The 11,949-nt window shown below is 44.0% G+C and overlaps 1 protein-coding gene across 1 annotated transcript; it reads right to left on the reverse strand.

Annotated features, from left to right (window-relative positions):
• Positions 1 to 299: 299 nt before the first annotated feature.
• LOC119459656 (uncharacterized) lies at positions 300 to 6,841 on the reverse strand. The gene is made up of 4 exons (XM_049671562.1): positions 6,788 to 6,841; positions 5,882 to 5,970; positions 1,948 to 1,995; positions 300 to 557 (listed from the first exon to the last, which is right to left on the reverse strand). Exons 1-4 carry the CDS (start codon positions 6,819 to 6,821, stop codon positions 300 to 302), a joined length of 429 nt encoding a protein of 142 aa, XP_049527519.1. The 5' UTR covers positions 6,822 to 6,841.
• Between the last annotated feature and the right edge of the window lie 5,108 nt (positions 6,842 to 11,949).

Genomic DNA, 11,949 nt, shown 5'->3' on the forward strand with positions numbered 1-11,949 from the left:
AATAAAAGAATATTCTTCAGGTGGGTATTGCTTGGAAAGCAACAATTTAATAGAATATCACTCAATCAACCTAAAGGTAATGATATCATATATTTTCCGGGGTTACGGAAATGAAGGTGAAGGAAAGTAAAGACATCCGTATCGCAGACCCTTTGTAATATTGGGAAAACGGATCGTGAGTTTTGCTTAGGGCGCGTTCTGTAAACTCGATGTTGCAAACGCTGAAGCGTTATCTCTGTCTCTCGCGCACATCTTTATTGCGCGAATGGTCGATGACCTTATTCTTTTTCTTTTTGCTTTCATCGGCCACCACATTGACTCTGACATCCCGGGGCACAAAACTCTTCACATTCCTCTGGCTTTTTCTTTCCATCCAGGCACGTTTTGTAGCATTTCTTCATGCACTCAAGTACGCATTCTCCTCCGTGTTCAGGTTTCTTCGGGGGGGTTCCTTCATGTTGTGCCCATTTCCCTGAGGCGCATGGGTTTAGTCTCGAGTGGCAGACGCACTCGTACCGACAGCACCTGCCAACGCCTCCAGCGCACCATGGCGGCAGCTGGCGTTGAGATGTACCCAAATATAAAGGCATAATTAGTCAATAACGGAAAGCATAATGGGTCACAGTCACGGGCGGAGATGTGTGTCTGGCAATAATGCAAAGCGATTAAGAAATTGCACAAAGTGACACCTAAATTACCAAGAACGTGTGTAAATAAGTGGTACTACTAACGCTTGCAGTATTCTTGACTGTTCACATAATTGTAGGCGTAAAATGATTTATTATGCACAGGCGTAATGACGCTAAAGAGAATGACTTCGTAATAATTTTACATTGCTTTTATCTCTTGTTGCCTTAGAGATGCAGCGCCTATTTCTTTCAGCATATCAGCATGCCACTGTGGTTACCACTTGTGCCAACTGAAGTTATAGCAATATTACTTAGCACCTAACCGGTAATATTTAGTACTCGAAAATCCTGGGCAATAAAAATGTCCTCGGAAGTTTAAAAAATTTGGAGATAAAAATATCCGGTCCATTCTACTACGACGCCATAAACCGAAGTGGCAGAAAATAGGACTGATAACAAAAGGAAACAGCATTTTTATTTGCTTTCAAACGTGAATCATTCCATACGTATTGTACTCATTGTTGATTTCGACCACCAGCCAAGGCCACGATTGTGTGTGCAAATTGAGCGCATTGGTTACACAACTGTATACTTCGTCTACCAGCTCATTACAAAACGTTACTGGCGCCCAGCACCGACGCTGGACGCCAGCAATCTATTGAATCATGGTATACCTCGATTTGGGTAGGTGTAAGAGAACATTTATAAATTAGCACTGTGTATGCCGTTATCCCTCCAGCGCTGACTGAGGGTATATATGTGCGTGTTTTCCGCAAAAATAAATCAGTTGTGAGTGGCGCTCTGTCCCGTTGTATTCTCGTGTCTGGTGTGCGTTATTTGACGCCTGAGAATAGTTATAAGAATACTGGAAGCGGGCTTCACCCCACACCACTTATAGCGTCGTTTGCAATTTGTACAGATATCTATGGTCAAATGTGAGCCATAGGTGTACAATTAATTTACTTTAGATAACGTGTACGACAACACTGTTGCTGGATATTTCGAATGAGTGCGTCTCCTCATAACTTCTTCCTCGTCATGTCTTCCTACTCTAATCAAACAAATGATACTTGCTGTATGTCATTCAGTGTTGGCTGAATACAGCTAGACCGAAGTGTAGTACAACAATACGAAATCATTTTTTCCGGTATAGTAACTATAGGAAACACGTACGTAAAGCGTTAAAGATGTCATATATGACTGCCTACTTTATTAACTGATTGCGGCCCTGCAATGCATTGTTTTTTTACGTAATTTAGTTCGAAAGTAGATAGACAAACATTATAAACAAACTGAAAAAGATTGAGGTCATGTTTACCTTGCATGTGGCGTTGTCTTTCAGTTCAAACCCACATAGGTCATAAGCCTGGATGCAGAAGAAGCCACAGGTTAATTGAACTCCTACAATAAAAACTTGGTTATCAGCATTAGCAACATCGGCATTGAGTGTTGTTTGTTACGTGATACTATTAAAAGTTACAGGAAGAATTTTATAAACGAATAATCCCACTTCAGCCTACGAACAAAAATGTTCGGAAGAAATTGCTTTATATGAAGACCACAGAGTAAAATATAAAAGAGCGCTAACTCGCCTATGTTGCAATGCTTTCGACATGGAGAACTAAAGTTTTTGACTCAGCACTGTCTGCGCTCCACCCACCTCTTTTTTTCTCTGTTGGCTTCCATGTTACTCCCCTCGCTTTTTCCCTTCCCTAGTTGTGGGTGCCAACTATTTGCGCCGAGCTCTGGTCAAGTCAACAAAAGAACGTGAGGAGCCCCTTTCAACTATCGAAATATTAAGTAGCTGGATGGCGCGCTTTCGCTGTTTTCATCGCTTGAGCAGTATATCATTGCGGCGCGTTCTTCGATTTCGACTACAACGAGCCGACTTCAACAATTTCAACTCCATCAATCAGCCGGTTTCCAAAAGTGAAAGAATACTGTGCCGTCGAAGTTACTTATCGCCTATTTTACTGGTGGAGATACATGCGACAGCAGGGCACCGTTTGAGCGGAGAAGGAGCGTCTTATCGGTTTGGATGGTGCTTGCGGGCACTACGCTAATCAGAGTTAAAAACAATAAGAAATGCTTGGAGCCCCGTGTGTGCCATTCTGCTACTACATTCCCGACCGTGGCTTCAATAAAATTGCATTTGTTCGAAGCAGAGTTTCAACGTAAAAAGAACTCTGCTCATGGTCCTGAGGGCTATCCGCTTCCCCTTACTAAATTTGTGGTCCTGCTGCTACCAGCCGCCCAATTAAGTGGTGTCGTGTGTGGAAAACAGATCTGAAAGCTCGTATTGTAGCTGGGCCTTTTGTTGTCCTGCACCTGGTGGTAGCACTCATATGAAGTTATAGCATACCGGCTGAGGCATGCAATCACATGGGCCAAAACATGCCGTAACATGAAGAGAATGAACACAGGCAGGATAATAAATTACGCTCAAGTAAGCGTGTCTATAGACAACATCTTCTCTCAGTGATAGTCTAAATGCGCAAAGACTTGAGGCAGTTTACAGCTTTTATCTATGTTTTTAGTCAACTAGTGAAACTTTAGCAAGTGCACATCACAGTAGAAAATCGCATTCATTATTAGCCGCTACTACGACACAGGAACATAAGGTTCTAAATTTCATGCATTTGAACAGAAAGAAATATCACGCGAACATCCGCATAGAATAAGAGATGCTCTCGAGCGAGTGCACATGCACTGCGCCACGCGGGCCACAGTGGTAGTGCACGCATATGTCACAATAAACGAATTTAACAAGAAATAAAAGACCCACCATAGCCTCATATATACTTTCTGTGCCCGCGCAATCATTCCGGGAGCGCCGTTCAACCTCCTCTCCTGGCCTCCTCGCAGGTCGCCCGCTAGGGGCGCTGCTACCCCAGAATAGTTTGCTAGCCGCCGTGCATGGTTAAAGGCGGGAAAAATTGCGTGTGCGCGTCTCCATTAGTGTCAAATCGAGACAATGTTAATTTGCCTAGCCTGCCGACGGTTCGCTGGTTTGTTGGGAGATTACCTTTCAGCAGCAGTCCACGGCTGGGAAAAAAACTTGCCCTCTGCCTTGGATTGACGCGGTGAGCTGCGGCATGGTATTGAACGACTGTGGCTGTGGTGACACTGTCGGTTCCGTATTGAGGACGTCTAGCAGCAGCTCAAATAAAAGCCTTCTGGCCGAAAAGAAGACATTGTGGTCACGAGTGAGTTGTGCTACTTTAAGTGGTTTGATAGGACGCTTTGCGAGTTGATACCCAGTAGTATGGCGTATTGTTGTGGACCTTGATGCACCTCGTACAGTAAGAGAAAGGTCCTAGGCATCTCATTTCATGAAATGCCGAGCGATGAAGAACTTCCAGAGAAGTGGCTTTAAGTTTGAATGTGTCAAACGTGGAATGCGTCAGATACTTGCTGAGAGAGATGCACTTTCGATTTGTTCTCACTAGAAAGCTCTCGTCTGACGCCAATTAATCTTTTTTTAGGTGGTTGAGGAGGTCAGCTGGAAGCAACGATCAGACAGACTCACGGGCAGTTTTGTGCGGAACAGAAGTCTCTGCAGACAGGCATTGCGTCAACATCGACAAACAACGTGATGGACACGGAAGATAGCACACGCTCGTCGCTACGCCGGCAACTGAGCGTAAGCACTACGCCAGAACTACCCAAAAAATTTCCCAAAGAGACGACAGCAGCGCTGTTCAACCACATTACCCGGCGCAAAAAAAAAAACGCTTCGTTCGCCAGAATGTGCAGCACTAGCGATGGTTGGCGGATACCTATCAAGAGCTGTTAAGCTGTTAATGAGCGGGTGTCTTGCAAAGAATGCCTCAGTTTGTTGACAAAGTCCAAGCCCTCGGCGCCAACAGATTCTCTGATTAGGCTTCAAGACAGAAGCCGTCTGCTGTATCGGTCAGACGAACTCGTAGTTGTGCTTAGTTGTGCTGAACTCTTCGCACAAGTAGGTTGAAGTAGTGCTCGCTAAGCTAAGAAATTTTAAGCAGCCGTTGAGGGAGACTGCCGTGAATGCTGCTCAAGTGCTGCGAGAGCGTGAACTATTGAATTGTTCAGTGCCTGAGCATCACGAGAAGCTGTTTGAGATCATGGTGACAAAGTTCTTGCGCCATCTATTCACTAATTTTGCACTGAAGATAACGGACAAGAACGACATCGGAAAAGTTTTTTCACAGGAGCCCCTGCCACGAAAGCTCCACAAACTTTAAATCCAAATGATGGCAATAAAAGTTTTTGTTGTGGAGTTATTACAGCCGATATTATTCTTTCTCCACACTGACATACAAAACATATGTAATAATAAGCAGAGGAAAATGAAGCTTCATACTAGTACAGATAAGAGCTGTGGTTTTCCTTTTATTGTTCTTTTCTTTTGGAAGAAGCAATGCGCGGCGGCCTGTACGCTTCTGTGTCGGCGTTAAACGCCCGCAGATGTTGTAAAACAATAGAATCGGCACCGGTAAAAAAAATAGCGTGATATATAGTTATGCTACAGCGCACGCCGCCGTTGAGCGTCCTGTATTTCTATTCTGGGGTAGCACCGCCAACTGGTGGCGAGTGACGGCACTAGGCGCGACGACCGGTTCCCTGCGTTCTCGGCGCCGATGGGCAGGCATGAAGTATATAGGAGGCTATGGACCCACTGTGCCTCGTTACACGCTACACCATAATCGGCCGCTGCAGGCGATGCAGCTCTGGGTGCTAGCAACAAGTTGTCGCGCCACCTATGATTTGCGCTACAAAGCAGCTGGCTCGCCGGGCCATAAGTTTAAACGTTTATCGGGTGAGCCATTATTGAGGCTTATCTTACTCCATGGTAAGGGCATCATGAACGACATCGATACGTTTTTGTAGTTACAGACGTTACTCTATGTTGTCTAATGAAGGGCGACAGCTGGGTGTTTGTGTCATTTTAAGGATATATTCGCTTGAAACGGAAATATATTAGGAGCCTCTTCCATCCCTCAAAAATATTTGAATAAATATTTATCGTGCAGCTCAACACTTCAAGTCTACTACTCCAGGTACTGTGGGTACAGCGCTAACCCAAATGTACTGCCTCATTTCAAGAACCGAATTATAAACTCACATATAACAAATTATTTTGATAAACCTTATACAATCCGGCACTGAACAGCAACTAAGCAATGTAAGAAGCACGTTAGAACATTTATTATGCCTAACCAGCAAATACTATGCTTGACAGGGGTCTGCCAAGAAAGTGGTGCTCTTATGACCTTGTTCGGCGGTGGCTTCCAGACTGGGTAAACCGTACGCTTGGTTCTGTTTTGTGGAATGAGATCGTCAGATAAGGCTTGACAGTAGACTGAAAAGAAATAACATAGAAAAATAATTTCAAGCTTTTCAATTACCTAAATTGTGGAGATTTTCGACGAAAACTGTTGTAAGTCGTAGCATGGTGGTCCTACGACACAGGCTGAGGCATGCTCATTATCTATCTATTATCTTATCTATTTTTGTAATCAAATTTATTCCACGGAAATAAAACTCGTCATTATGTGAATGTGTATAAAAATACCCGCATTTATGCTTCTGGTACGTCTATGAAGCAAAGCTTGAAGTCGTTGCGCTACAGTCACGGCCACGATATTGGGTTCTTCATTATGGCAATTCATGCGACAGTTATAGTAAATGCCGATAATTGACATTGCGGGGCATGAGTCGTCCCATCTATATTTCCACACTTTTCGTCACATGTTCTCCACTGAATCATGTGTTTGTCAGTGTTCGTATCGTGTTGAGTTCGATATCTTTAACGACAAGAGATTGAAAATCCTAGAAAAATAACTATATGGAAATGAATATAGACAATATAGGGTGCCACATAAATCAGCTCAGGCAGAAAGGCCTAGGAATAGCACGAGATAAAAAGGTGGTAAATATAAAAAGTACCGGCAGAAAAAGCAAGACTTTCTTTTTACTGTGTTCTCTCCGCCACTATCCATATTAGTTCGAGGGACTGATCTAACGTATGGTTATGACATCATCTGTCCTTTAATAGCATGTCATACGTTTTTTCGCGGACACTAATCTGTGCGCAGTTTAGGACGCTTCGAAATGAAAATTTGTCATATCCATACCAGTAATAGAAATAAGTAATGGAATGGTTCGGCTGCACTTACCGTAAAATAGAAGCAATATTTCGACCCAATTCATCGCACTTTCTGGACATGAACCTCGCCTTTGGAATGTACTGAACGCGCTTGCGGGATCTCTATTTATGTGGTCGATAACAGAGTTTGCTCCCCTTTTCTTTAGTGCACCGTTTCCTGCGCACTTTAGACAGCCTCATTTTTTCTGCTTGACGATGCATTGCGGTTTCGCCTTTGTGCCGTAAATCCTGTCAGAATTCTGGGTCACTATACGTATTCAGTGTGTTTGCTCGAACAGCTGAGATTGAAAATAAACTGTGACTGTTTGATATATAAAATAGGCACATGAAGGCAGAACCTGCCCCCAACGAACATTTCTTGACACAAGCGGAGAGAAATAACAGGTCAGGTTGTGAAAATGTCACCTTATTCTGGCTGATACATTTTATTACTGTTATTTCTACTGTACACGGGCAATATACAATATAGCCCCTAGTCTCATCATCCCAAAGCACTTTGAAGAACGAGATATCCTAGCTGAAATGCCGTCACACGAACTAATGTCTCTACAAAACTCGCCATGCATATGCGGAATGCTTTTTTCTGAGAACTCTTTATGCTTACCGCCTAACTTTACCCCCATTTGAGTAAGCGCGGTGTGTTTCATAAAGAAGTCATCTTGATAAAACCATTTTTGCGAATGACTCACAACATTGTATCATGAAGCATGCAACCGGAAATCGCGCATGCTCGATTGCTGTAATTTCGAGTTATACGGAGCGGCAACTGCAACAGCCAAGGCGAATTGTCCAACTCGACCAATTGTCAGTGCTACTCATGACAACCCTGCGGCGCAATTTCTTAGTTATAACCACATGAACCCAACAGAAAATGAAGCCGAGGAAAGCAGCAAAGTACCCGTTTCCGTATTTATTATGTGAAACTAAAAATGCTAGTGGAGTCTATCTCACGATAACAATCTATGTGAACGCGATTAGCATTCAAGGAATGCAGCGACAAACCATACTGATGAAGACACCTTTATTTATAATGTGTAGTGATTAAATTAGGCTAAGAATGTTAATCGCAATACTACACGCCTGTGCCACAGCGGCACCGCAAACCATTCTGTTTCGTACGCAACTAACAAGATGTCTACAAAGAAACGTGACTTACCAAACATGGCCACTTTTGTTTCCCAGGCCCCCACAGAGCATGGCCCCACAGCGTCTAAAGATTGGGATGCAGCAAAGAAAGTTTTATCTAACGCAGCCACTCAACCGCTGACAGTGTTGTCGCGCTGGTAAAATTCGTGTTCAGCATGTCCGACTTGGAGTGAAATACGACGTAAATGCATAACCAGCGATTCTAGGCGTAAAACGTTTATTCACATTTAGTTAAGGGTGTAGACGTCGTCATTGTTAGCAGTCCGACATGCGCCTGCGGAGTGCGCTTGCAGCAAGTTGATTGAGGTTAGAAAGTAACCGTTATTCTCTTCCTCCCGCGGTCATTCGTGCGACAGCATTCCCTAAAGAGTCATGGTACTCTTACCAAAAGGGTCGACATGCTTTAACCGTTGCGGCATTGTTGCTGAAAATGCCACTGCAATATTGTGATTCTGAGTTTACCAAAGAAAGAAAAAGTTACAAAGGGGCCGGCTCGCAAAGAGTATATCCCTAGTGTAGCCAGGAAACGGCGTAGCAGCCTCTAAGTTTGCGTTTGCACACTTATCTGGCAACATGCGCGTGATGTGTGAGTTCCAAATATCTTTAACAAAGTGGTGTTCTGGACACAGTGGTACGCGGAGTTCGTTTAGCTGGAAGGAACCGTAAGAAATGACTAAATCCTCTATGTTCAATTTCAATTGCCCTGCCACATACAAGTGTTTCACCCCAGATATTTCATCAGTGCATCTCGATTGCGCCAAATGGAGGAATGATTGTGACATTCTGCATTGGGAGCATACCGTGCACGTTAGTCACGCGTTTATCGAAACATCAGAAACGCAGTTGACATGTCTGTAGGAGGTGTGCTTCCTTCCTTCCAAACTAGTTCCGTACGCGTACCAGTGATGCTTTCTTTCCCTCATCTTGTTAGGTGAGGGCAAGAAAATATATATATAACCTAACCTTGTTAGGTTATATATAGCCGTACATATTGTTGTTTTATTCGTTATGGCTTTCTAAATAAAGTTTTCCTGTTTAAGTAGCGCATCGGTCAGGTTTGATGAAAATAGTACTATTGTTACTATTTACGAGAACAGGTTGGTGCCTCGTAGGCGATGCCGGCTGTTATTCTCTTAATTTATAGATGAGCTCAAAAAAACAGTCAAACTAGGGATCTAAAATAAATTTTGACAGAGCCCACCTCACGATGGCTATCGTTAGTAATGAGCTGGTATTAAATCAGTACAGTGACACAACTTGTGCCACCGCCGAAATGACTTATGTGTGAGGCGCGTACTGCAGTGATAATCCTCTTTGTGTTTTCTTAAGAACGCTCGGCGCCATCTAGCGACGTTGCCTCGGTGCCTGCGAACACTGAGGATTGCTTGTTTCGTCTCACTGAGTTTACTTGCGGTACAGCCTGCTAATGCGTCGGGTTGCTGCCCTTCAGGAACCATTGTGATGTATGTTTTATTTCGCTCAGCATCGGATAAATTTAAGGGATCTGTTTCATCATTGTAGAGTGACAAATTAACAGCGGCACGTACAAAAATAGCCAAGTTGGCGTCAGAGACGTTCATTGAAGGACGGCACATACCTACTGACGCATACCCAACGACGCAGGTTTGCATCAAAGTGGTTCATTGGAGACCAGCACAGAGCGAGTCGCACGCACCTAGTACTCGAAGTTGGCGTCAGAGTTTCTTCAAACAGCGGTACCTTGTGTTGCGTCTCAAAACGGCAATGTACATTCCTTGGGTGCTTCTGACGAACCCGACCGCTTGACCAGCGTTTGCCTAGACGACTACGGTGCAAGTTTCTGCGAACCACCGGCACAGCGCAGGCCAGCTACCGCGTTTTTGGCGCTCTAGCGAGCTAAAGCAAGCGACCTCCTGTGTGACGCCTGAGTCCAAACCACGAATCCAAGAACTTGGTCACCACACTACCCAGGACCACGTCTACAGGAACCCATGTTAACGCGAAATAGGTTCGTTGAAGAGCGGCGCGTCTGCACACATTGCCACATACGCAGTGACGAAAGTTGGTCCGAAGGTTGGTTTTCAAACATTGCTTTCAAACCAATGCGCTACTCATTCAACCACAGACTGCCTGGTGACTCAGGTATACGGGTAAACGTTTACAAACATATATCGATATATATACACTTTCAAAAATTCTTAAAGGTTGCCTGTGGCAGATAGCACAATTCTAGTTCATGAGCTGGTCTACTCGAAGAGGCGGACATTACTTGCACAAGAAATTGAAATGCATAATCGAATAGTTAACAGAACTTCACTAATTAAGTTTTTAACTTATTACCTGATGGCCCCTATTGCAATTTACAAATTAAATCCGTGGAGTTCGCAAAGCGGATCCACTTAGAACAACTTCTCGGGATGACACCAGTTTCAAGATAATAATTCCCGAACTTTGCGGAGAAATGCATTGGCGTTCCAGTTAGGTTCTTCACAAAACTTAGCTTTTTGCATTGAAGCGCAAAATTAGCTGGAACGCCAATGCATTTCTCCGCAAAGTTCGGGAATTATTATCGCAGAACTGGTGTCATCCTGAGAAGTAATTCTAAGTGGATCCGTCTTGCGAACTCCGCGGCTACAACTTCTAAATTGCAATATGGGCCATCAGGTAATCAGTTAAAAACTTAATTAGTAAATTTTTCTTCATTAGTCGATTATGCATTTAAATTTCTTGTGCAAGTAATGTCCACCTCTGCGAGTAGACCAGCTCATTAGCTAGAATTGGGCTATCAGTCGCAGGGAACCTTAAATAAATTTTTAAAGTGTTCGCTGAAACACCCTGTACATATATATATATATATATATATATATATATATATATATATATATATATATATATATATATATAACCCGCGGGAAGTGCGTCCAGTACCCTAAGAATGCTAGCGCATTAAAAAGACTACAGTGGCCACAGTTCCCAAGTTCACAAATACAATGCGTTCTGATCATTGCACAAGCGTTGAAGTATTCATGTTGACGTACACAGGCGGCCCTTGTTGGTGGAAGGACGGTGTGCACAAGCACGTGCAGAAGAACCACAAGAACGAAACACTGGAACTTCCCACACACACACATCTATCTATCTATCTATCTATCTATCTATCTATCTATATATATATATATATATATATATATATATATATATATATATATATATATGACGCGAGCAGGAGGTGGCGGACGGAGACAAACATGGTCGCCCGATCACTGCCTTTATTCTTCGTCTTGCTCGCCTTCACCGCTTCCATCTAATACTACACGGTACCATCCTTGTGTGTTTCGTCACACGCTTCCCCCTCCCCCCGAGAGAGCGCGTGTTGCAAACAACATGAGAGGGAGCAAAGAGATTGATGAATAAAAAAATCAGAAGGTGCAGTTACTACAATGTCCTGGCTTTTAAACTCATTCCAACTTCAAAAGAATGTGCGGCAGTCCGGGGACGTCCGGTCCAGCATGGCTCGTGTGGCCGAGGCCGGCTGTTGCACTCTGGACGACATATGCATGCCCCGATGAAGTTAGGTTTTGCCACATTGCAGCAGTGGTAACTCCGATGTAGTGGGTGTCGGCTGACTCGTTGCTACTAGCAGACACGCGGTGTCTCCTGCTTGAACGTTCGGTTGACTGAGTAGTCGAGGCGAATTCTTTGTTGGTCCAGTATGTCAGGAAAGTGCCCGTGTCCTTTTCGTCGTTAGGCGCAGCGTCGTCGCACGAATCCTTGGGGTGGAAGCAGTCCTGATAGATGGTGCTGAATGTGTACTCGGCGACTTTTCTTGATCGCAAATCGTCGTCTTCGTTGGGTGCGCCTTATACTTATGTGGCGTGCGCACTGACGTTTTCTATGTTGTGGGAAATGTGCTTTCGGCGACGCTCGCCGTCGTCGTCGGTAGAGATAGCTGAAATTGCCCTTGGAGTGACTGATTTTGATCATTCTGATGTGGCAGCGACAGCTGATTATGTAGCACTGCTTCTGTAATAAGGCTGGTATCTGGTT

Source organism: Dermacentor silvarum, chromosome 7, assembly GCF_013339745.2.
Source record: "Dermacentor silvarum isolate Dsil-2018 chromosome 7, BIME_Dsil_1.4, whole genome shotgun sequence".
NCBI lineage: Eukaryota > Metazoa > Arthropoda > Arachnida > Ixodida > Ixodidae > Dermacentor > Dermacentor silvarum.